General features: G+C 37.4%; 1 protein-coding gene across 1 annotated transcript in view; it reads left to right on the forward strand.

Moving 5' to 3' along the window:
* The window catches only part of Impg2 (interphotoreceptor matrix proteoglycan 2), a 54,386-nt gene that overhangs the window by 22,725 nt on the left and 4,260 nt on the right, over positions 1 to 27,401 (forward strand). Inside the window, exons 9-16 of the mRNA XM_070030357.1 lie at positions 2,144 to 2,202; positions 6,293 to 6,313; positions 10,776 to 11,020; positions 13,326 to 13,411; positions 18,101 to 18,404; positions 19,469 to 20,733; positions 21,311 to 21,530; positions 26,548 to 26,758. Of these exons, the coding sequence (XP_069886458.1) occupies positions 2,144 to 2,202; positions 6,293 to 6,313; positions 10,776 to 11,020; positions 13,326 to 13,411; positions 18,101 to 18,404; positions 19,469 to 20,733; positions 21,311 to 21,530; positions 26,548 to 26,758 (2,411 nt within the window). The remainder of the gene's footprint in view (positions 1 to 2,143; positions 2,203 to 6,292; positions 6,314 to 10,775; positions 11,021 to 13,325; positions 13,412 to 18,100; positions 18,405 to 19,468; positions 20,734 to 21,310; positions 21,531 to 26,547; positions 26,759 to 27,401) is intronic.

Consider the following 27,401-nt stretch of genomic DNA (forward strand, 5'->3'; position numbering starts at 1 on the left):
ACACTGTGTCCAGATGGGAAATAAAAATATGCATCTTTCAGCCAAACAGCATCATTTCACCCATCAGACATGGGGAATGTAGGCCAGACAATTAATTTTCCTAGCTATGGGCCAAGTTGCAAGGCTGTATGGTATGTGGAAGAAATGTCAGCCAGGCCAGTGGCCACCTGGCATCAGATAGTCTTGACTTGGCTGTCTGGTGTTTCTGCCCTTGGATTAAGTAACCTCTAAAATGTCTCAGTGTTTGGGTAAACAAGTGCATGGAATGACTTCAGGTTTAGCAAAAGTCTAGTGAGTACTCTGAAAAACATCTCCTGCAGAGACTTCACAAGACTTTATGAGGAGAAAGGTAAGACGCAGGAGCGCCATGATAATCTTGGGACAATACCAACTATGGTGTCAAGAGGGAAAGAATATGATAAGATTATGAAGATCTGTAACCTGAAGGCGGTCATGAGATGGATGTAGTATCCTTCCATCCTGGTTTAATGCAAGGACACAGTGCTTCTATAGGCTGCTTTCTGTATGATTGCTTCTAGTAAGCTTCTTGAAAAACAGTTTTATTTTACAGATGAGGCTCAGGAAGCCAAATTATTTGTTAGTGGTAATTTCAGCCTCTCCATGGGCAGAAAGTATAATCAGGTCTCTTTCTGCCTTCTACTCCTGTGTTTATATGCATTCCCTCCATAATTTAAAGTAGAAGTTGTAGTGAATTTTATTGTATCTTCAGTCCTGATCCTAATTTTAAAACATCACAAGGCAGGAGAAAGCTGGCTAGATCTTTCTTTTTTGGGGGAGAGGGGGTCCGGTTGTGGGGCTTGAACTCTGGGCCTGGGCGCTATCCCTCAGGTCTTCAGCTCAAGGCGAGTGCTGTACCACTTGAGCCACAGTACCACTTCCGGCTTTTTTCTTTTTTGCTTATGTGGTGCTGAGGAATCAAACCCAGGGCCTCATGCATGCAAGGCAAGCGCTCTACTACTGAGCCACCTTCCCAGCCCGTGGCAGGAGAAAGCTGAAAAGACAATGACAGTCAATGTTAAAAAGATTTGAGGTTAAATTATGATACTGTCACCGAGTGTGTAGTTTGGACCAAATTAGTTGACATCTTACAGTCTCAGTTTTTTCATTTATACCATCAGGACAATATGTGCAGATATATTCAGAATATTACAAAGATAAGAAGTAAAATCACAAAGCACTAGATATAGTAATCTCTCAATAATTATATCTTTTGTTAATAATTTCTGTTAAGTAGAATTCCTTCTTCCACCAGACTCCAAAACAGTGGCTAACAGGAAGTGAATTAGAATGCCTACATATGTTTAGATGCCAAAGCTAGATTTTAAAATTTATTTTAGTTTATTATTTATTTATTTATTTATTTTGTTGGCCATGGGGCTTGAACTCTCTAGGCCTGGGCGCTCTACCTCAGCTCTTCAGCTCAAAGAGAAAAGTCAGATTTTTAAAGACTCAGTATTAGAACTAATGCTAGCTGGAGGGATGATTTATATGGTAAAACACTTGCTTAGTATGCACAGGTCCTTGTTCAATCTCCAGTGCCAATGAAAAAAATAAGACCAGCTCCTGTGAAGGTGATATTTTGATAATTGCATCACCTGCCACTGCTTCTTAACCTTCTTCATGAATCCTTGTTGATTCAGGAGGTATATGCTCTTTTTCAAATGGTAAGTGTTCATAGCTGTCAATTATTGAAGGAACAGGAAATAGATTCTACTAGACACTTTCATACTCAGAGAAAACAGGCACTTGACTCTGTCAGCATGTGTGCTGGGGCTAGATTTCAAATCTAAACAATAACATTTAAAAATGTTGTTATAGTCTTTTTGGAAATGATACCTTTAACATTTTATCACATAAGGAAATCCACAGTGCATTGTCAAAAAAATAGTAAAGCAAATGAAATCCATAAGAGGCAAAATGAAAATGAAAAAAATGTGACAAAGTTTAGCCAAACTGTTTTCCAATATTGTAACTATTTTTATAAATGTGGAATTATATATGTGTATGTACAAGCTTCTTAGAGTTAAAATTAGTATACTTTTAAATTCTGTTTATAAAAGCATTTCATTTGTACTTTCGCATATTTCTATATCATTATTGTCTCTCATTTTGTTTTTAACAGGTTGAAAATGCATTTGCTGGATTACCAGGCTACAGAGAGATTCATGTTCTTGAATTTAGGTAAACACATTTATTCTAAAACTCATGTGCTCAGTAGCATCCTTGGTTTCAAATGGAAAATCCTTTGTGTTTATTATATGTAAACTAACAACAAATTTTGTAATTCACTGCTATTTCTGATTAATCAGTATTTTTAATGCTAGTTTTTCAGGTGACAATGTATTAGAGACAGGAAAAATATATGTTTAAGGAGGTATAGTAGATCTATAGTTGGGCCAGGGTTAGACTTCAGAATTTGGGTCTCCGGTTTCCTCTCTCTATAGTAGGACGATATTGTATCATAAAATCTGAATTTCTTTTTTCCAGAATATATCAATTTAAGTTTGTCAAATTAAGTCAAGTTATACACTTCTGATTTGGTGCTGAGGGGACCCTGGAGTTAGATTGGCTGGGGCCTTGGGATTTTCCTTAGAGCATATTGTTACTCTACTGAGGTAAACTTGGATAGCTTGGTGTAAGGCCACGCTTGTAGGGATGCAACAGTCCTCATTTTAAAAACAGGACTTTTTTTTTCTCTATTTCAGTTCTGGGGCTTGAACTCAGGGTCCGGGCACTTTCCCTGAGCTCTTTTGGCTCTAGGCTAATGCTGTTCCACTGAGTCACAGTTCCACTTTTGGCTTTTGCTGAGTAATTTATTAGATGTAGGAGATTTTCCTGCCTTGGCAGACTTCAAACTGCAATCCTCAATCTCAGCCTCCTAAGTAGCTAAAATGGTAGGAATGAGCCACTGGCACCTGGCTTAAACAGAGTACTTTTAAAACAGAATCCTTTGTCAAAGGTATTTTTCCTTGCTTAAGACTCATGACAAAATACTTGTAAACATTAACTGAGTAGGTTGTATTGGGAACTCCACCTTTCTGAGCTTATGTCATCTGTATAGGGTTGTACTACCATGACCTTCGTGATAACAAATTGGTTTTTGTTGTTGTTGTTGTTTTTTCTTTTTATTGTTGGTTGTGGAGCTTAAACTCTGGGCCTGGGCTTTGTCCCCTCAGCTCTTCAGCTCAAGGCTAGCGCTCTACACTTGAGCCGCAGCACCACTTCTGGCTTTTTCTGCTTATGTGGTGCTGAGGAATTGAACCCAGGGCCTTGTACATGCAAGGCAAGCACTCTACCACTGAGCCACCTTCTCAGCCCTCTTTTTTCTTTTTTTGGTGGTACTAGGGTTTGAACTCAGGATCTTATGTTTGCTAAACAAGTGCTCTACCACTTGAGTCACATCTCAAACAAGAGTTTGTTTTAATACTGAATCTTTAAAATCCAACTCCTCATGTGTGGTAAGCAAGCATTACACCACTTGAGCCATACCTCCAGCAATTTTTGGCTTTAGTTATCTCTGCTTCCTATGTAGCTGGGCTCACAGACGTGTACTATCATTCCTGGCTTGTTTGTGAGCTGACTCTGAACCACCATCTTGATTTTCCATAGTAACTTTGATTACAGAATGAGCCATTGTGCCCAGCCTACAAAATAGATTATTCTTTTGACATCAGTAGGATTTTTACTCTAGGCTTCATGCTTGCTAAGTGGCACTCTGCCTCTTGAGCCAGGTTGTAGCCACAAGTTTAAAATATGGCCCATTGTGGACTAATTGCCCACCCTCTCTAGTTGAACTATATTGTATCACAAAATCTGAATTTCTTTTTTTTTTGTATTATGTCAATTTAAGTTTGGCTCATGATTGAATATATAGGAACTCTGTTTCAAACCTCTCTTCCCATTAGCTTGACCATATAACTAATGTATCCATCATTGCAAGAGTAGAAATGATGTGTGTACTATACACTTCTGCTTTAATTGCTTTCTCTGAATTTGTGTACATCTTTTTACCACATACCAGACCACAGATAAGCCCCTGATTTTAAATATGCAGAGAAATACAACAATTTGTATGAGCAATCAAGACAAAAGAAACTTGGGCCCCTGGATGATTTTCTTTCGATAAAAGGAAAATGGCTCTTATATTTCTTTTTTTTGGGTCGGGTGGTGGGGCCTGAACTCTAGGCCTGGGCACTGTCCCTCAGCGCTTCAGCTCAAGGCTAGTGCTCTACCACTTGAGCCACAGCGCCACTTCCGGCTTTTTTCTTTTTGCTTCTGTGGTGCTGAGGAATCGAACCCAGGGCCTCATGCATTGCAAGGCAAGCACTCTACCACTGAGCCACCTTCCCAGCCCATGGCTCTTATATTTCAAATACAAAATACATCTAAGTTGTAATCCCTCTGTAGATCACCTTTATAAACTAGATTTAAAAACCATGCAATACAGAAATAATAACATGCAATACAGAAAAATACATCTTAGAAAACTATTCAAAGATGAGTAAAGCTTCTCTGTCATTTGTTGACAAATCTTTTGCCTCAAAAATTTAAACTTTCCCTGGATGATTTTCTAAAGCACAAATATCCCACCAACTTTTATTGCTTAATGTGAGAAATACTTTTCTGCCTTCTTTAGCCACTGTGTTAGAGACCACTTCGTTACAGAATGTTTCCTGTATCTGAACTAATATATCCCCAAGCCTGGGTCTCAGGGGGCCAGTTGGAGATTCCTCTGTTCTCTGCTGTGGCCTAGGAAACTTCTGATGAACTTCTTCAAACTTTGATGGAGACAACAGAATGTATGGCAGATAATTTCATTGTTTTCTAGCATGTTTTATTTGATCCCCCTAAACTGTTTAAATAGTTTGATTAAGGATGGAATTCTGGTTGGGAAATAATTTCCTTTAGAGTTTTGAGTTTTTGCTCTATTTTCTGTGTTATTTTAGAAAAAAGTTTTTACTAATCCTTTACCCCTGCTTTTTTTTAGCAGTGTTCTGGAATTTCTCATGTCTTATTTGAGTTGGGAACTATGTATTTGATTTTCTTTTCATCTATTTTTTTTCTTTTCATCTTTTTTTAATATTGTGCAACACACTGCATTTCCAAAGAGAAGGATCACAATTTTAATGTCAACAACTGTAGTGGTCTACCAATCTGCTTTATAAAGAGATAAGCCACATCTTCATATTTAAAAAGCATTTTTCCTGCCTTAGTTAAATTAGATTTTTAAAAATACATACATGCACACATTCTGTTGATTTATGGACCTAGGGAATAACTGTAAATGAAATACTGTTTTTGGTTTTAAAAATATTTTTGCTAGCAAGAAGTTTGCAACAAATAAATAAGTCTGTTGATTCATTTTAATTGCAATAAACAAGATAAAGCTAGTATTTTAACTTATTTCTTTTGAGGTGACATAAATTTTTACCACAAAGGAATTTTTATTGTTCTATTTCCATATATACAGACATTGTGCTTCAAAATCATTTTAAAGCAAAGTTTAAATACTAAAAAATCATTGATTCTGAATACTTTTTCCATATATATATATATATATATATATATATATATTTTTTTTTTTTTTTTTTTTTTTTTTTTTTTTTGCCGGTTGTGGAGCTTGAACTAGGGGCTTGGGCGCTGTCCCTTAGCTTTTCAGCTCAAGGCGAGCGCTTTACCACTTGAGCCACAGCACCACTTCTGGTTTTCTAGTGGTTTATTGGAGATAAGAGTCTCAAGGACTTTCCTGCCCGGGCTGGCTTTGAACTGTGATCCTCAGATCTCAGACTTTTTCCATCTTTATTCACTTTTCTCAGTCTGAAGGACCTTTTTGATATCTGATAGTCTATAAGCATTTCATTGAAGAAGGAATTTTAAAGGAAATCAGAAGAAACATATAAAGAACTTGTGTGTGTGTGTGTGTGTGTGTGTGTGTGTGTGTGTGTGTGTGTGTGTGTGTGTGTGTGTGTGTGTGTGTGTTGGGTGCTGTCCTTGAAATTTTGTACTAGATTAGAGTACTAGTTTAAGGCTAGTACTCTACCACATGACTATAGCTTCATTTCCCACATTTTGGTGAGTAATCATAGATAAAAGTCTCCTGGACTTTCTTGCCTGGGTTGGGTTTGAACCAATGATCCTTAAATCTCAGCTTCCTGAGTATCTAAAATTACAGGTGTGAGCCACCAGCTTGACAGAACTCTTTTTAAGCAATGTAATCATTATGAATGTCTTGAACTCTAATTGACATTTGCTTTTTTAAAAAAATTTTCAGGTCTCCTAAGGAAAATGGCAGGTAAAGTATTTTTTAAAAAATATTTTCTATATTATCTATTAAATGTGGAGGTAAATAGAAAATATGGAGCCAACATCCAAGGGAGGGAGCATAACTCAAGTCTTTAATTAATAACATTGAATGAGGAGATAGAAAACATGGAGCTGAAGTTCAGGGGAGCATGACTCAGTTCTTAGATCACTTCCACTGAATGAGGTAGTTTGAATATAAAGAGCTTAAGACCAGAGCAGTATGATTCAGTTATTTTGTCATTTCCATCATTAATACCTTGCAGGAATTGATGAACTTTTTCTACTAAAGATCAGTGGTAAATTTTAAACCTCATAGAAATATAGTCCTTTCAGTCACCACCCAGCTCTATAAGGTGAAGTAGACATAGAAACTATTCTAAACTAAAGATGTTGCTGTGAAGAGTGTTACTGTGTTCCAATAAACATTACTTATTAGCACAGGTGTGGGAATCTATGATTATAATTCCAGAGCTTGGGAGAACATGGTAGGAAGATTGTGATTTTGATTTTGAGTTACGTAGTGAGACTCCATCCAGGAAAAAAAAATACTCCCCAAACTTTGTGTATACTGAAATATGAACTTTCTATGTCACAAAATAATTATTCTTTTGATTTTTCCAACTATTTAGAATGCAAAATTCACTTAGTCACAGACAGTAGGCTGAATTTAATTCACCAGCTGTTTGTAGACTACTTGTTAGACAGCTAACTGACAAATACTTTTAATATTGAGTTTTGCTTAATTTATGATAGAAATAATGACTCACATAAGTGAAAAGTATTTTTTTCGTGGCGCCTGATCTCTGGACCTGGGCACTGTCCCTTAGCTCTTCAGCTCAAGGCTAGCGCTCTACCACTTGAGCCACAGCGCCACTTCCGGCTTTTTTCTTTTTTGCTTATGTGGTGCTGAGGAATCGAACCCAGGGCCTCATGCATGCAAGGCAAGCGCTCTACCACTGAGCCACCTTCCTAGCCCCAAAAGTATTTTTAAGTGTATGGTGTCATTTAATATTATAATCAAGTGCACTTCAAATGGTAAATGAAGGGAAGAATGCTCATCTCTTTCCCTCCCTCCCTCCCTCCCTTCCTCCCTTCCTTCCTTCCTTCTTTCCTTCCTTCCTTCCTTCCTTCCTTTCTTTCTTTTGTTGGCCATGGGGCTTGAACTCTGGACCTAGGTGCTGTCCCCCAGCTCTTTAGCTCAAGGCTAGTGCTCTTCCACTTGAGCCATAGCACCACTTCTGGTTTTCTGGTGGCTAACTGGAGATAAGAGTCTCATGGACTTTCCTGCCCAGGCTGGCTTTGACTTGCAGTAGTAGTCTCGTCTCAACCTCCTGAGTAGCTAGGATTACAGTTGTGAGCCACTGGTGCATAACTGGATCTTTTCTTTTTTTAAAACTTAACTTTGTATTATCTTTAAATAGTTGTACAAAGAGGTTGCAATTCAACATTTCAATTAATGATTACAATGCATATGGAACAGTGTCACTCTTCCATCATTCCCTCCTGCCCCCTCTCCCCATCTATCCTAACCCTGCCAATCCCTTCAAGTTAACTGGTTGGTTCCTGTTTTACATATATACATTGAATATTATGAATTTTATTATGAATATTATGAATATTATGAATATTAGTATATTTTTCCCATATATTTAAAAACCATTTGAGGCATACAATCTCTTTCCTTGTCTGATTTTCTGCATAAAGAGTAACCAATTCAGATGCTAATTATACAACCTTTCCTTTCTTTTTCTTTTTCTTCTTCAATTCCTCCCTTTCTTCCTCTCTTTGTCCAACTTTTTAAAATTACTACTTCCCCTCTGTGGGAGTCATGTTAACACTACAAGCAATTTTTAAGTTTATGTGAAAAGACCAACTTTGTAGAGATGGAGATATGATCTATCTTGATTGGAAAGAGCATGTACGTTGCCTCTAAATGGTTATGAAGAATAAAAATATATGAGCATCATATACTTGTTCTAAACCATTCTTTTTAGATACAGACAATGCTTCTGATTAATTCAGGAATGCTGCATAATGTCATTTAAGCAAAACATGTTCAATTGTCTTGTCTATCTGCATTAAGTGAACAAACTTGACTATCTCCCTCCCCCCTCCATAGTAGTTTTCAAAAAGTATTTTAGATGATTAGGACATAGAACTGAATAATATTTGTGCTGTTATGCTCTTACTGGTAGAGGAGATAGAACTTGACCATGAACTAACTGTATCTTCAGTGCTCCTAGAGGAAAAGTTATCTGAGCTGAGGTTAAAAAAAGAAATAGGCGAAGAAAGTGTGCATAAATGTGTGCATGTGCATGTGAGGATATATGTTATGTGAATAGCAGAAAGAAGCCTGTGGACAGGCAAAGATCCAGAGACAGCAATGTGTGGGGCCTGTGGTTTCAGGTCATCAGAATGACCCAAAGCTCTCATTGGGCAAGGTGGCACGGCAAGGTAAGTTCTGACCAGTAGGTGTCCCTCTTACTGTTTATTTCATCTTGAAGCCACCCATAAATTATATTAGCAAACTTTACCAAACTTCTTTCCTCATAAGAAAAATGGAAAATTATACCTAGTACTTTAGCATACACAATGAAAAGGCTTTCATTGCTTAAGAGACTGGGAAAAGTTCTAGACCACAAGAAGATGTTTTTACCACCCAAAGCATCAGATTGTCAGAATACCAGCCAATTACTTTTAATAACTCTAAGCCCCACCCCTAGGAGGAAAGCAATGTTGAAGTGACTCAGTGTCCTGTCTGATTTAAATAAAAGCCTTTCTATGCTAATAGGGACAGGAGCATAAGAGAATGTGGTTGTGTATATAGCTGTTAGATGTGTTACCTTCATGGAATCACCTATAGTTCAGTGTTATCTGCCAATGCAGGCGAGGCCAGATAAAAACTAGCCTATGTTCCCAGGAACAAAAAAAGTGTGTGGGGGGCTGGGAAGGTGGCTCAGTGGTAGAGTGCTTGCCTTGCATGCATGAGACCCTGGGTTCAATTCCTCAGCACCACATAAGCAGAAAAGGCCGGAAGTGGTGCTGTGGTTGGCTCAAGTGGTAGAGTGCTAGCCTTGAGCTGAAGAGCTGAGGGATAGCGCCCAGGCCCAGAGTTCAGGCCCCACAACTGGCCAAAAAAAAAAAATAATTTTTTAAAAAAGTGTGTGTGTGTGTGTGGGGGGGGCTCTTTTATGACAAATTCTGGCTTCCCAGACTATAAAATAGCATAAAGGATACCCATTGATCTATTTAAAATGAAAAATCCATCTGTCAAATGTTCAATTACTGCATTGGCTGACTCATGCATTCTCTCTCCATGGATGAGTCTGTAAGGTGTTATAATCAAAAGTCACCTTGGAAAGCTTGAAATTAGAAAAGGAAGATAGATGATCTCAGTGACCCTTCTCATTAAAACAGGGAAGCTTGATGTTATCTGTCTTCAGCCTAGGGATTTAGCTCACAAAAAAGCCCAATACACTTTTACTAGACAGTAACATAAATTATTGACCAGACTTATTTTTTCGTTCGAGTCCAAGATTTCATCCTTATTTTGTGGATACTTGTTCTTTAGATGTCACCAATAATTTGATTAGTCTGAGTTGTCTTTTTATACTCAGGCAAGTATAGATGTCTATTTATCTACTGGATACTAGGTATCTCTTAGAGGTATTTCAGGATGGCAGTAGTAATCAGAATATATATGTCCAAAAAAAGATGCTTTTAATACTTTTAGGATTACATATTTGCTGTGAAATGACTGAAAAAGCAAATTGCTTCCGTTTCTCATCTGCCTATCCTTTCCTGTGGAGGGATTTGGTGTGCCTGGCGGGCTGTTGCCTATGATGGCTGTGTGTCGAGACAGACCAAAGCACAGAGCTGTCATCGTAATGACTGTTTCTGATAACAGTTTAATTTAAATGAATAGAAATGTCTGATAGTAGTTCAGAATACAGGTGCTGGGGTCAGATTTGTGTTTAAATCCTGGTCTACCACATCTTTATTATGGAAAAACAAATCTTTTAACTATACCTCATGACACTTCCAACTAGAGTAATACACAAATATGAGCAGATTTCTCAGATTTTAAATCAGATAGGAAAAATAATAATGGAGAAAGAAGAAAGAAGGCTGTTAAGGAAGAGAAAGGAGTTAGCTTTGAAAGAGGAACGAAGAGGTGCGAATGTGGGGGACCAAAAGATTCAGATAGTTCTGCGTCTTTTTTGGGTTGACTGTGGCTTCCGTAGAGTTACTATATGTTTGAGCTACGACTCCCTGTTCTCTGGGAAGGAGGAGGAGATGGAAAAAGGCCTCCTAGAGTTTTCAGAGAATGTAGATGGAATCCAGGCCTTTTAAGACTCCCAGTCTAGGTCTAATGTTGGATGTCTATAGATGTCAAACTACTTTCTTTGTGCTTTCTTAGTTGGACCTCATCTTTCCATTTTCATTCACAGTGGTATAGATGTTCTCTACACAGTTACCTTCAATGCTGAGGCCATCAGCAATACCACATGGGACCTAATTAGCCTTCACTCCAACAAGGTGGAAAACCACGGCCTTGTGGAAATGAATGATAAACCCACTGCTGTTTATACAATTAGTAACTTCAGAGATTATATTGCTGAGACACTGCACCAGAACTTTTTGCTGGGGAATTCCTCCTTGAATCCTGATCCTGAGTCTCTTCAGCTTATTAATGGTGAGTTTGAGATCCATCATGAAGTCCTGGTATCATTGAAGTTTCTTTTTTTTTTTTTTTTGGGTCCAGTTGTGGGGCCAGAACTCTGGGCCTGGGCGCTGTCCCTCAGCTCTTAGCTCAAGGCTAATGATCTACCACTTGAGCTACAGCGCCACTTCCGGCTTTTTTCTTTTTGCTTATGTGGTGCTGAGGAATCGAACCCAGGGCCTCAGGCATGCAAGGCAAGCGCTCTAGCACTGAGCCACCTTCCCAGCCCTGAAGTTTCTTTTCTAATATGCTATGGTAAAACAAAAACAAAAACAAAAACAAACAAAAACTAATTTCCTTAATTCCCTATGTGGCCCTGAGCATCCCTGGACTGTAAGAGACAGGAACCTGCCTGATATATGTGGAGCTTCATACATAAAGCTATTTTGGGCTCTTGGAATATTTGTAGACAGAGTGGGAAAGGTGGAGAATATCATGGCATTGAGAAATAGTTTGAAGAAGCAAGAGAAAAGTATAAGAGAAAGAAACTGGAGCCTGAAGTGTGAACTGAAACGGCTATTTTGCATCAAGCAACCAAGACACAAATTCTAGAGGAAAGTCAGCTGCTTATGGGTTAAAAGCCCAAGAGCACAGAGGAAGAACAGCTGCAGAAAGCAGATGGATGGTCTTGATCAAAGAATTGGGTGCAGGGTGGAATTCCAAAGTACTAAGTATGAATTCACATAGCTGTGTTGACCTACTTATGGTTCATGATGAACAGTTAGGTCTGGAGCTATCAAGATGGTGATTTCTGAATTTGGAGAGTAAAAGGGTTTCCAGTCAACCCATGACTAAGGCTTGCATATTGCTGCACTACTGGGGCACATTTTAACTCTTCAGGAACACAGTACCCCAAGGTACTTGCTACTTTGTGTTGACTTTTCTATGACTTCTTCATGTACTTGTAGGTTAGCTTTTAAAACTCCAGCACAATATATTTTACTAATGTGAGGGTAGGAGAGAAATACCAGCTGCTACAAATGTAAGAGGCAAGCCTAGCAACGTGAGGTTTTTAGTTTCTTAATCACCCACCCACATATTCTTAAGAGGAAAAAGTTCCTATTCTTTGTTTAAAGGAAAACTTTTTTCTTTTTCTTTTTTTGTTGGCTGTGGGGTTTGAACACAGGGCCTGAGCAATCTCCCTGAGCTCTTTTGCTCAAGGCTAGCATCCTACTACTTTGAGCCACAGTGCCACTTCCAGCTTTCTGGTGGTTAATTGGAGATAAGAGTCTAAAGGACTTTCTTGCTCTGGCTGGCTTGGATCTGCAGTCCTCAGATCTCAGGCTCCTGAGTAGCTAGGATTATAGTTGTGAGCCACTAGCACCCAGCAAGACAACTTTAATTAAATTGAACAGTTTAATTGAGCAAAGACTAATTTGTAAGTCATGCTGTCTCTGGAAGAATCTGAGGCTACTAGGTGGCTGCGTAATACTTGTACTGAGAAAATGAGAATGAGATACAGAGACAGATCACTTGGCTTATTTATACCTAGCTTGATGACCTGAGCTGTTGTGATAGAATGGCATTCACTTGTATATTACTAAGCACGTTCTTAAGTTTTCATCTTGTTCACATACTGAATTAGGCTGCAGGTATATATGTTAGGTTTTAGATTGTGTGCAGAAGCTATCTTTCTAACAGAGGCACTGCTTCCAGACAAGAAACTTGATATTGTTCATGTTTATAGTTCCAACTTTGGTAAAGTTTTGGTAATTAGTTACGATTCAGTAAATGTTTGTTGAACTAGATTATATCGACTACTTGCTTTTCGTTATTCATCTTTAACATTATCATAGTGACAAAAGCTTTCGGTTTCCTTCATCATTTTTCAATGACTCTTTTTGCCAAGGAAAGGAATAATTTTATATACTTTTCTACCAGTTTTGTATTGACTAAATGAGTTAAAATTTGGTTCAGCTTTCTTCCCTAAAATGAAAAAAATCAAATTGAAAATAACAGTTTTATAGAAACTAAAGATTTTATAGAAACTAAAAATTTTATAGAAATTAAAGAGTGAAAACTGTGCCTTTAGAAAAAAACCTTTTTTTGATTCATTGACATGAATCTTTATCTTATGTGGGATTCTTATAATTCAGACTGACTTTGCTAAAATACATAAAATATTTAAACATCATAAACATTTTTCTAGGTGAGTCTTCCTCATCTGTTCTGCATAAATCTAACTTACAATGAAGAAAAAAATTAGTTTTCCATTGTTCTTGTACCTCAAATAAACCAATGTCTCAACTAAAGATGTTCTTTAATATTTCTTCCTCAGTGAGAGGAGTTTTGCTTCCACAAACAGAAGACTCAGTTTTAAACACCCAAAGTTCAAGTTTTCAGTCAACGCCACCATCTATTCTGGTATGTTTCGATGTTTTATGCCTAGAACCAGACCCTTAAACTACTCTCCTTTGCATCCTCACTCAACCTGCTTGCTTTAGCATCATGATTTTCTCAAGTTGTTCCAATTTCAGATATTCTCATGCATCATCCCATAAATATTACTCATGGTTGTCAGTTTAAGAGTACCAAGTGTTGGTTCAGAAAATGTAAGCCTTCCGCACTGGTTAAATGATGCCTGCATCTGCCAAACTCCACGCATGGTAGAAAACTTATTATTTATAGTTCAGACTTGTGTGGTGATAATTTAAGTATACATGCCCACTGAGCTGTTTTCTAAACTACACAAAAATAGTTATGGGGTAACTGTAAATTGATATACATAGTATACATTTTTATTTCAGGGATTATATGTAAGACAGTTTAGAAATCAAAGCATTAGAACAGTGGGTATGGAAAGAAGAAAAGGCAGAATAAAAATATCTACTAGCTGACAAATGATAGACTTTAAAATCAAGCCTTCTTTTAAATTGGAATGAAAACAGCTCATTTGTATATAATAACATGGAATACACTTCCCTTTTTTATCATTCAACTGCATCAAAAATTTGTCTTCCCCCTCTACATCTCTGTTTTTCACTTTCCCCTCATGTGTAGGGGCCCTCCAGTAGAAAGGAAAATGACATTAAAATAATATCATCTACAACCATAACAAGAGATTTCCCTGTCTGCAATGAGTACATGAATCTCTTATTATCTCACAGACACAGAAGGGGACCTCCCTTCTTATTTACAATCCTCATTCCTTAGGGCTTCCTTTTTTTCTCCTATCAGCAATTAGCAAGACTTGTTTTTTGGCATTCATTGAGCAATGGAAATTTAGAAAGACTGCCCCAAATTCATTTAATAGTTTGTTTTGCAGCTATTTCTTCTACACAGATAAAACAACTTGGTTTTGAAACATGGAATCACTGGTTACATACAGTCTTTTCACTGAGTTTCATGTTGGAGAAAAAAAAGGTTCAGGTTATTGACCTCAGAGATTATATGAACTGGGTAGTTATTTTATTCATTGATTTATCCATTCATTCAAATATTTATTTTGTGCTTTTCATGTGCCAAAAAGTGTTGGGGAATTTTCCAGCCTCCTTAGTAAGCAGACTTCTAAACAAATAGAACAATGAAGATATTATCCTGGAAGTCTACCCAGGTTGCAATGGCAGAGAGAAACAATGGAACCACTACTCTGTGGAACCACTTGTTTCTGCATCTTCTAACCACATTCAATCTGAAGTGTCTCTAATCACTGGAGATCTAGGACAACATTTTAGAAACACAGTATAAAAAAGAATGTCAGCTGGCTTAATACCATCTATTCAGGGAGTGGATGTCAAGAGGACCATGAGTAAAAACTTTCTGGGACTCCATCTTGCTGTTCACGTGGCATGTGTCTGTTATACCAGCTTTACTGGAAGCGAAAATAGGAGGATCACTATCTAAGCCAGCTAGGTCATAAACACAGGCCCCTATTTGAAAAATAACTAAAAAGCAAAAAGATTAGGCACTATAGCTCAACCAATAGTTCCTTTCTTCCTCTTTCCCTCCCTTCCTCCCTCCCTTCCTCCCTCCCTTCCTTCCTTTCTTCCTTCCTTCCTTCCTTCCTTCCTTCCTTCCTTCCTTCTTCCCTCCCTCCTTTCCTTCCCTCCCTCCCTTTTTCCCTTTTTAATAAGATTACCATAGAATTTTATTAACTAGATTTGATTTTTAAAAATTACTTTAGAGGTTAAAATGCTGTGATGTAGTAAACTTTCTATAGTACTAGAAAGCCCTTCAAGGGGGCACTAGGAGAAGTGAAACTGGCAGATATAATTTAAACTTGTCAGTTTACTACACTGAATTAAAAAAGAACTTATGAGTTGAATTTGTTGCTATGGGAACATTATTGGTAGAAAAATAAACGAAGTGCTATTCCTGGCATAATATGCTCACCTTTAAAAATGTATAAGAAAGCATCGTATGATGTAATTTTTTAGGGGTGTTTACTTGGAATTTGAAAAGTCAGATTATTTAGAATGACAACTAAAAAATAATTTTTTTGTCTTTTTAGGTTAGATTTTGACAGAACAAATGAAGCTAACCTTGCTTAGAAAACGATTTTGATAAAAGTTGATCTTATAAAATTTGTTTTGCTCACACAATGTACACACTCAGTTCTTCCACCACAAGATTAAAAACAACAACAACAACAACCAAAGAATAGCTTTACAAAGCCTCTGAGACTGCTAAGGCAGGTTGTATTCATTTACATTTTTCTTCCCTTTTACATTTAGGACTTCAATTCATTATATTCTTTTTTTTTATTGTGATACTGTACAGAGGGGTTACAATTACACGGGCAAGATAATGAGTACATTTCTTATCAAGTATTGTAGCCTCCTCCTTTGTTTCCCCTTCCCATCCCTTCCTATCCTCCCCCCACCCAATCCTCCCCTCCCCCACACCAAAGTTGTAAAGTTCGTTTTCGACATAACAACTTGTACATCTCATTGTTGCAATGGGTCCACCTGTATCCCTAGTTAAACGATTTGTTTTTTCCCTTCCCTTCCACAAATTATAACAACATCAAATACTATGAAAACAGGGGTTATACCGTGGGGGAGGGACATACAAAGCAACACAGAAATCATCTTATAAATGTGTTAGAAACAATCGTATGAAAGAAAAAAACATTTGAATACTTATCTTAGGGTTCATTTCCCTAACATCAACTTATCTGACCTTTTCTGCTTGACTCAGACATATACTAGTTATTGCAAATAAGAGAAACCATGGGACCTATGTTTCTTTGGGCCTGGCTTACTTCACTTAATAGAATTTTTTCCAAGTCTTTCCATTTCCTTACAATGGGGCAATGTCATTCTTTTTGATGGAGGCATAGAATTCCATTGTGAATATATACCACATTTTCTTGATCCATTCATCTACTGAGGGGCATCTGGGTTGGTTCCATATCTTAGCTATGGTAAATAATGTTGCAATAAACATAGTCATGCTGGTAGCTTTCGTGTGGATTTGTTTGTGAACATTTGGGCAAATGCCCAAAAGTGGGATTGCTGGGTCATAGGGGAGCTCTATGTGGAGTCTTTTGAGGAACCTCCATACTGCTTTCCAAAGTGGTTGAACAAGTTTACATTCCCACCAACAATGCAGTGAGGTTCCCTTCTGTCCACATCCCCTCCAGCATCTATTATATTTTTATTTATCTGGACTTTTACTCTTTCTATCTGGTCCATTCTAAGTACTCAAAATAACATTGACCTTGTAGGCAGCTTTTGTGTGTCTGGGTGATGTATGATACCCTGTACACAGGCCAGTGATCACAAGTGCCTCCACTGTATACAGTTATGTAAGGTTGACTCAGCTCCTAGTGACTGCATCCTTCTAATGTATTAAAAGATTACTAGATAACTGTTGAAAGTTGTCTCTCTAGTTAGATCATTCTTATTGGTCTGACTCATGAGCTAATTCTTACTTTTGGGTTCACATCTGCTCTGTTCTTGAACTTAAATGTTGATATAAGACTGTTACTGAAATTGGATTTGAAGAAGGAATACAGAGGGAAAGAAGCAATTGGAATATGGGAGAAGGAATAAATTTGTTTAAAGCATATCTGTTTATGTATGGAAATGAAACTCATTAAAAATGTATATTAATTAAAATTTAAAACAAATAAAAATATACAATCAGAAATTAAAATTCTTACCAATAGAAAATACTTAAAAACAGATTATTATAAGTAAAAACTAAGTACATTGATTTTATAGTCTAGTGGCTATTACATTAGTCACTAGAAAAAGAAAATTGTATTTCAAGGCATGGCTATATGTTTGAGATAATTAGACCACCCTTTAAAATTTTATTTTATATATATATATATATATATATATATTTTTTTTTTTTTGGGTCCGGTTGTGGTGCTTGAACTTTGGGCCTGGGCGCTGTCCCTCAGCTCTTCAGCTCAAGGCTAGTGTTCTACCACTTGAGCCACAGCACCACTTCCATTTTTTTTTTATTTTTTGCTCATGTGGTGCTGAGGAATTGAACCCAGGGCCTCAAGCATGCAAGGCAAGTGCTCTACCACTGAGCCACCTTCCCAGCCCCTATTATTTATATTTTTATTATTATTAAGTAGTTGTAAAGAGACATTTTTGATGAAAATGGGAGACTTTAATCAATCACTTCTCTTTCATAATGATAAAATTGATAATTGTCCCTTCCTGCTATGTGCACTGTGCTTTGTGTGTAGGTCTTTGTCAACAAGTTATTAACAACTTCTGCATATTAAAGTCAGTTAAGCAAAAATAATAGAAGTAAGCCATCTAAAGTAAAAGAAACAGTATTTTTCTCCTGGAATTTCACTTTTGTGTAGGTCTTTCAAATATCTTATTTCATCGGTCCCCTTTTTACAGATGAGTTTTGAGAGGTTACATAGATTATATTCTCTAGATTCTCGATTGAGCAAGTGGCTGAATTGGCATTTGACTCAGATCTGTTTAACTCTGGAATAGTTGTCCTCTCCCCACCCCCTACTACTGTATCAGCTCACTTTCCCTGGAAAATCCAGGTATTAGGTGGTGAAATTTAAAGTCCTTTTGTGTCTCTGTTATCTATGATATGATTTAACCTTTTTCTCCCCCTCCCTGCCCCCAGGATAATACCATTCCAGCTGAATGGCCCTCAGCAGATGAATCTACCTCCAGCAAAATTTCACCACTTGGTTTCAGCTCTGGTCCTCCCTCAACCACTGGCAGGGAACTGTGGTCAGAAAGTACATTGAGTGATTTAGTGTCTACATCTAAATTAGTCTTCCCCTCGGAATTGGGCCTCAGTTCTTCCCCAGAGGTATTAGATGTTAGCCGCTTGACTCTTCATTCTGTCACCCCAGCAGTGCTTCAGACTGGTTTGCCTGTGGCTTCTCAGGAGGGAACTTCTGGATCTCACTTATTAGAAGATGGTGAGGAGTTTTAAGCACTTCTTGTACTTCTTAATTGTATCAGAATGACAAGAATTTTGAAGAGAAGAAGGAACCATATTATGAAGAGAAAAGCATAGTAGCATTTATTAGGGGAAAATATCTTAGGAAATGTATCTGAAAGAATAAACTATCAGATTTCACTGGGCAAAATGGAGAATCCAAATTGATATAGTAATAAAAAATAAACTTGGGGAGGTGGTGTAAAGATCAATGAATAGATATTCTTTTTATTTTATTGTAAAGATGCTGTAAAGAGGGGTTACAGTTACGTGAGTAAGGCAATGAGAAGATCAATTAATAGATATTTTGAAGATCGTATTGATATATATATAATTAAGTTACTGTAAGTAAAGAACTTCACTTACTTACGTATGAGGGCACATGACAGTACCCAAGATGATTATTCCAGTACTTTCCAATTAGTAGTATTAATTATGTATTAATTATCAGATTCAGTTAAATATTTAAGGTTATAGTAGTATAGAAAAGGGGAGAATCTGAACTAGAGGAGCTTTGGAAGAGAATGAGAATGAAATGAATGATCTTATGTTGTTGAGGAAAGGAAACCATCAATGTGACGTCAAGGTAAAGAATGTATATGAAAGAGAAAGACAAACAAAGTTATAAACAAACAATGAATCTAGGATTTTGAACACAGGGGGGAATCTGAAGGAAAATGCACAATAAGCACAATTGTGAAAATAAGAATTCAGAGAAAAACACAATTTCCAGGAAACTTTCTCCCTAAATTTCTGGTGAATTCAATCTTGAGTGATCAATATGGCAGTTAATTTCCCTGAAAAAGAAATGGGAAGTTTGAAGATTATTTTGTTCAATAATCAAAGTCTTATGCTCATAGAAAGGGGATTATATTCATGTGTGATTATCTCACATTATAGATATATAACTTCTTGCATGCTAAATATAGCACACAAGCCAACAACTGTCCTTGATAACTATAAAAATAGCTAGTTTTATTAAGAACAGTAGGAGAATATATTGGCTACTTTGTAGATTAAGAAAAAAATTATTTTTATAATTAGCCAATATTGAAGAGTCAAATGTTCTTTCTACAGATTCATTACCTTCAAGTGCATTCATTCAACCTGTGCCAAAAGGAACAATACCATCTATAGAAGACTCGGTTGTGTCCCTGACATCCTCACCATATCTAACCTCATCTGTTACATTAGATCTTCTTGATAAAGAAATGACTTTTGAATTGGACTCCTTGGCCTCCAAAGTCACAGACCAATTAGAAGTGGGGCCTTTGTTTCCTGATACATCTGTGGAAAAAGAGGTCATATTTGAGAGTGGTTTAGGTTCTGGGTCTGGGCAAAAGGAGGATCTGATAACTTGGCCCTGGAGTGAGACTTCATTAGACAAGAGCACTGAACCACTGTCCAAGCCATGGTTTGAGGATGAGGATTCACTTTTGCCAATTAAAGGTAGAGGTGAGAAACTACATACAGATGGAAAAATGGATTCCACAGATTTAATTATTGAACAGTCAAAACACAGTGAGGATGATAGACACATACATTTTGCAGAAACAGAGGACCTCAGTGGACCTACCACCATACCCACCTTTGTAGAGTCTGTTACTCAGTCTGCATCTCTCACATTTTCCAAGCACATATCAGAAGTATCTGACATTGAGCATTACTCAGTTACAAAAGCACCACTTCTACAGACATCTATAGCAAGTTCTGCTTCTGCTGAGAAAACAGAGCAAGTGGATGTCTTCCTACAGGAGCACATAGAACAAACAACAGATTCATCGGGCCATGAATTGCTTGACAGCAAGCTTTCAGAGGTGAAGGCAGATATGCAACGTGTGTGGACCGTATTGCCAGAAGCAGATATCGTTTGGACAAGAACTTCCCCGGAGAAACTCTCCAGAGATACAGTGGCAAGTACACTGATGAGTACTGATAGACCCTGGTTGAAATCTTCCATGACACAGTCCACTAAATTGCCTTCAACCACAAGTTCCACCCTGCTAGAGGATGAAGTAATAATGGGTGTACAGGATATTTCATTAGAACTGGACCGGGTAGGCACAGATTACTATCAGCCTGAGCTAATCCAAGAGCAAAATGGCAAGCTTGGTAGCTATGTGGAAATATCTACAGAGAAACCTATTGTGGCTCAGCCCACCAAAGGAGGTGACAAAGGTGACGCTCAGACCACAGGAGCTTTGGTGGTTTTCTTCAGCCTTCGAGTGACTAATATGATGTTTTCAGAAGACTTGTTTAATAAAAACTCTTTGGAATATAAAGCCCTGGAGCAAAGATTCTTAGAATTGGTAAGCTCAAAAAGTTGGCATTAGGGAATAATCATGTATGACTCTCCCACATTCTCAGCACACCCAGGGAAGTGTGATCTGTAAGTATTCATTTCCTGTCATTCGCAAATACCACCATGACCTAGGGCTGGTAGGAGGACAGTAAGATAGGTGGAAATGGAAAACAAGAAATGGAAAACACAAATGTGGATTGGGGGTGCTATGATAGGCTAGATACTGAAGAGAAGGCTGGTACTGAAATGAAATGCGAAGGCATAATGTTAATATGGTATCATTGTCTTTGGAGGTACTCATGCCTTCACTGCTGTGATTCTTTAGTGAAACAGAGAGCATAAACACTCTAGGTATCTGAAATGGTTTACGAGTTTCATAGAATTCCTCAATGTCACTGTGACAATCTCATGGCTTTCCTAAATTATTCTCTCAGTAACCATTTCTTGTTAACAGTTTAAATGTGGATAAAATACAACTAGGAAAAGGGGGAGAGGGATTCATGCCTGTTCTTTTTGTCTCTTTGGTGTATATTCAACAAAATGCAGAACCTTATTAATAAACATCACTTTTCCTGTTATTGTAGTTGGTTCCCTATCTCCAGTCAAACCTCACAGGGTTCCAGAATTTAGAAATCCTAAACTTCAGAAATGGCAGCATTGTGGTGAACAGTCGAATGAGGTTTGCCAAGTCTGTACCTCCTAATGTCAATAATGCTGTATACCTGATTCTGGAAGACTTCTGCACTACAGCCTACCAAACCATGAACTTGGATATTGATAAATACTCCTTGGATGTGGAATCAGGTAATGATATTGCTTACCATGGTGAATTCTTAGTAGAATCCAGTGATTATTCTTGTGTGTTTTATTTTTCATTGAGTTAAGGTGAATCTAATACTTAATAGAGTACTATGTTAGACAATTTTTTTTGTTGGTCCTAGGGCTTGAATTGTGGGCCTGGGTGCTGTCCCTCAGCTCTTCAGTTCAAGGTTAGTTAGCTCAAGATTAATTTTAAACATCTTAAGAATCAAATATTTTTCCAAAGACAACAGTATCATCTCTTCTCAGGGGTCTCCACGACTGTTAACTTTACTGATTCACCTCCCATTCCCTCTTCTAAACATTCTTTCCAACCCTCTTTCTTACTTATCTACTGAATCTGTTTTTACTATGTCTTTATCTTGCCATGTCCCCCACCAAAAAACAAAACAAAACAAACTTCATACACACACACACGCACACACACACACACACACACACATACACACACACACAATATCTTGTCAGTAAGCTTACCATTTTCATGTATCGTAGATGTGTGTATATATATATATATACATATACACATATATTTTAAGGTTTTGTATTTGTCCTCATCCATTTAACTTTTATATATGTATGCACATGTGTATTATACATATATCCACATATGTATATATATACCCATAAAAATTTTGTGTGTGGGTCCTGAATCTTGAACTCAGAGCCTCACATTCTTGCTCCCTTTTTTGCTCATGTCTGGCACTCTATCATTTGAACCATACTTGTAGTTCTGACTTTTTGCTGGTTAACTGGAAATAAGAGTCTCCTGAATTTATTTGTGTTGTAACAAACTTTGATCCTCAGATCTCAGCCTCTTGGGTAGCTAGGATTGTAGCCGTAAGCCATAAACTGGCTTACACCCAGCTCCTTTCCATATGTTAAATGCATATAAAAATTGCTTCTGAGCTCTAGAATCATTATTTAATTACCTATTTCACTATCTCTACTTGGATATATTTGATGTATTCTGCATATAGCAAGCTAAAAATGTTTCAGAGTGAACTCTTGTTTTCTTCATTTACTCACTTTCCAGTTATCTCTACTCATCTTAACTTGCCTATTTCCATAAATGGAAGAGTTATCTATTCAACTATTTAAGTGGGAAATTGAAGACTTATTCCCAGTTGCGTATTTTTCATCACACTCCCTAACCCTCAATTTTCAACTACTCAGCAAGGTTATATTGATTCTGAATTCTGGCTATACTTCAAATCTAGGCTCTTATCTGTATTGCCACTGCAACTACTCTATCCATATCACTGTTACCTCTCATTTTTACCACTTTTCCTATTTCCTTCCTTGCTCTCACTTCAAATCATTCTCCAGGAAGCAGCCATTATGCCTTAAAAAAACAACAGTGATCAGAATGTTTCTCTTTGCTGCTTGATACCTATCAATGATTGCTTGGTTCAGCAGCTATGACCTGACCCCCAACTTCTTTCCCAAAACCATCTGGTCAAACTAGCTTTTTTTTTTTTTTTAACTAAGAACTTTCTAGCCAGAATTTAGCATAGTGCTTTGAACACAGAATGTACTCAGAAATACTGTGAATAAGTAACATGAAGTATTGTACTTATTTTGGTTTTATTAAAAAATTTTTTTTTGGTGGAACTGGGATTTGAACTCAGGGACTTATGCATGTCAGGCCCTTTTTACGGAGCTACATCTCTAGCCCTGTTTGCTGCTAATTATTTTTAGGATAAGGTCTCACTTCCCACTGGGTGAGTACTTAAGCTGTGCTCTGCCTACTTTAGGCTTTCTGTTTCTTTCTGGGTTCACAGGCATATGTCACCATGTCTAGTTTCTGTATCGAGATGGAGTCTTGCAGGAGTTTTCGTCCTGGGCTGGTATGGAACTGTGATCCTCCAAACTCAGCCTCCCACAAAGCTTGGGGTGTGTGCTACTGTATTCAGGGATCTCCTGAACTCTCCCCTTCAAACTGGTCTTGAATGCAACCCTATTCTCTGCCTCCCTCTCACATACCTACAATTAAAAATTCTTATTTTAATTTTGCAGACTTCAGTGCAGGGAAGTTTTATTCCTTTTTCCTTTTTCCTATCAGAGGATAGTGGCTTTGAGTCAGAGTAAGGTGGAATGTCTAGGTTCATACTTTCCAGTGCCTTCACACTCAAACTAGTTTGAAAATCAGCTCTATTTTTTTTAACCAGGAAAGAAACAAAGATACTTTTATTTGGAATCCTTGAAGGACAATTATTCATTGAAAGTGGGGGAACTGATTTTGCTAATTTGCCAACATGCAAATCCCTTGACACTTTCCTGCGCTAAGGCTCTTTGCACACACTGCCTTGTGATTTAGGCGAAGAAGCAATTAGTTGTAAGTTGAAAGGCAAGAATTTTGGCTTTTCTCTGCCATTTATCATCTGTGTGACTTTAGATGAACTATTTTATCTCTAAGCTTTAGTTTCTCATATATTATATGAGAAAATTACCTGGCCTGTGTAGTTTATGTGTCTGGTCTAAGCATTAAACAAATAACATATATAAAAGCACTTGACTAGCTCCACAAATGTAAGCAGTTATAATTTCTAAAAGTTTTGCAAAACTTGATCCACTTTTTTGGTTGTTGTATGGCACTGCAGATCACATGTATCACCTCACATATATCGTATAAGCAGTTAACAACTGAACTATAGTCTCAGTCCCTAATCAACTTCTTTTTAAAGGAATTACATAATACATTTTTCAGATTTTTGTGTAACTCACCTATCAGTTGCAGGTCAAGCCACCCAGGTTTTTTGAGTGACTTTTTCCTTCTATGTTCAATGAACTGGCAGGAGTCCTGTCCATGTGCAGTATAAAACCTTTGTCTTAATCACCTCCAGTTCTAAGTTCCTTCCCAATTTTTAGTTTCACATATATCTTGAACATTCTGATTATTCTTTATGTCAACTTAGTATAGATATTAGTCTCATTTTTAAATGTTCCACAAACATCCATAATATAACATAATTGATTGTATCAGATATTTGCTTGTGGTTTAAGAGTAATGGGGAAAGCTTTTTTTTTAAGCATAGCAGATGGTTTAAAAATATTATTGTTAAGCATAACCATTCTTAAATTCCTCAGTCATCTTCCCAAGGGCATTATCTGACTTACCCACTTTTCCCCAGAACTCAGCCAGCTACCATGTTGTTCTGGCCATGAAGTTTTCTTTCCAGATCCTGTTCTTTCCTCTCCTCTCATTTTCCAAAGCCCATAAATCCTTCACTTAGGCTACTACTGGATAGCCAGAATGTGTATAATTCATTCTAGAAGTTAGATTCCTGCTTCCCATTCCAAACTTTGTTTCTTCATAAAGTCATTTAGGTAATTTTCTAAACTCTTCTGAGCTTTCACCATGAGCTAGCAGAAGGGATTGGAACAAAACTTTAAGACCATAGTGCTTTATTTCCATGATTAAACTATTAGGCTTATGTTTTTGAAGAAAAGTGGAATAGCATTTATTTTTTCTATCTTAGTATGTTTTTCCTAATCTATAATAGAAAATATTAATTCTGTTCTTCCTCCCACTCATAACCGTAGAATGGCCACAAAGTTTTAAGTTTTTGTTTTTGTTTTTGTTGGTCATAGGGCTTGAACTCTGGGCTTGGGTGCTGTCCCTCAGCTCTTCAGCTCAAGGCAAGTGCTCTACCGCTTGAGCCACAGCACCACTTTCGGTTTTCTAGTGGTTTATTGGAGATAAGAGTCCCATGGACTTTTCTGCCCCGGCTGGCTTTGAACTGTGATCCTCAGATCTCAGCCTCCTGAGTAGCTAGGATTATAGGTGTGAGCCACTGGCGCCCGGCTTTAAGTTTTTTTAAAAGAGAATTTCCCTACATGTGTATATTATGAAAGATTAAAAGTGATCATTTTATGTCAAGACTGGCTCAGACAAGACTGACTTGTTTGTCTAAGTTTTTCATGTGGAGTATCTTAGAAAATTTCACTTTCATCAACAAAGGAGAATGAGGAAATGTTTTCCTTCTCACCCACCATATATACTCTATTTCTCATTCCAGGTCAAGATTATGATGCCTAATGACTACTAGGCCATTGGTGCAAAGAAGTCAGAACTACATAATGAAATCCTGCTGTGCAGTCCCCTTCTTGAAGCTACCTGTCTATCAGTAGTACATTTGTATGCTCTTCTTGTTATAAGAGCATCATCTTGGCAGTTGTCTCCTATCTTGGTTTCCTAAGGCTGTTTTAACAAGGTGCCATTACTAGTTGGCTTATAACAACAACAATTTATCCTTTCATGTTTTTTGAGCCTAGAAATCTAAAATCAAAGCTCAATGTCATGCTCTTTCCAAAAGTTCTATCAAAGAATCTTCCCTTGTCCTTTCCCAGCTTCTGGTTTCTTCTGGAAATCTCCTGACATTCCCTGACTTGTCATTTCAGCATCTGCCTGTGTCGATACATAGTCTGTTTTCCTGGAAGGCTCATCCATGGTTAATGCATTACATCAGTTTTGACTAGTTACTGCCCTCATTCACTTTTTGGTCATTTTCTCCTAGCCCACCAATGAAAAATGAAGTTACTGTTCAGAGTAGCCTAAAGAGGAGGCAGAGATGATTTCTTTTTCTAATACTGGCTTCCCCAAATCTAGACTGCTCCAAAGACTGCTCCTATACCAAGCTCTGAGGCTCCTGCCATTTTTTCCCTGGGCTCTCTCTTCATCTCATGGTCTCATTGTGGAAAGTGACATAGTAGTAAATGCAAAGTAGAGGTGGCCTATAGCAAGCCCTTGTGGAAATGAATGGCATATGATATATGCTGTAGATAGACACTTACATGACATGACTTTAAAGCTTCTGCATAATCCTAAATAGGACATACAGAAACTTACCAGGTTATAGGGTTTTATGATTCTGCTCTTAGTATTTGTGTACTTCATTAGCTCAAGATGGTTGTCCCATGGTACTTTAAGGAAAGAACTTTAAAGACTTCCTGTACCCCAACTGCCTTTCTATATTCTCTGGTTTGTTTGATATTTTAGGTGATGAGGCCAACCCTTGTAAGTTTCAGGCCTGTAATGAATTTTCTGAATGTTTGGTCAACTCCTGGAGTGGAGAAGCAAAGTGCAGATGCTTCCCTGGGTACCTGAGTGTAGATGATCTGCCTTGTCAGAGTCTCTGTGACCTACAGCCAGACTTCTGCTTGAATGATGGAAAATGTGACATCATGCCTGGGCATGGGGCCATTTGTAGGTATGTTGTAATTAGAGATAACCTTAGCTATAACCTTATAGATATTTCTTCTGAAGAAAATGGATGGATACTATAATTTAGGGCAATCATTATACATTTGTTATATGTAGGCAGAAGGTAGATGCTGTCCATTTCTCATGTGAAGATTGAGCCATTTAGCAGACTTGAATTATAAATCCAGTACAATTGGTTATATTATGCCATTGGAGAGCTCTGAAAAATTTTCCAACAAAGAGTACTTAGAGTAACTTGAGATCTTTGTATTATATTTTTAGTGGTGATGATAAAAAACACAGTGTTCCAAACAAGGTTTAGACATCGATACTCTATCTGAAGGTGAAAGCAAAGGATTTTTATTGTTCTGCCTGAATTCTTTTTTTCATATTTGTATTAAGTAGTTTACAAAGGGGTTTCAACTTAGAAGTCATATTATGAGGACAATGTCTCTTGATCAGTGTTATCCTTTCCATCATTTTCCCCTTGGAGTAATTCTTAATAACTTTGAGTTTCCTCAATTCCTACTGCATTTTCACCAACAAGGTATACTTGACATTTTTGAAAGGATGACAAATATATTTTCCTTTAAGTGCATCTGAATCCCCATTTTTTTGTACTGCTCTTGGTGTTTGAACTCAGGTCCTGG

Source organism: Dipodomys merriami, unplaced genomic scaffold, assembly GCF_024711535.1.
Source record: "Dipodomys merriami isolate MVZ:Mamm:240054 unplaced genomic scaffold, mDipMer1.0.p SCAF_2, whole genome shotgun sequence".
Lineage (NCBI taxonomy): Eukaryota > Metazoa > Chordata > Mammalia > Rodentia > Heteromyidae > Dipodomys > Dipodomys merriami.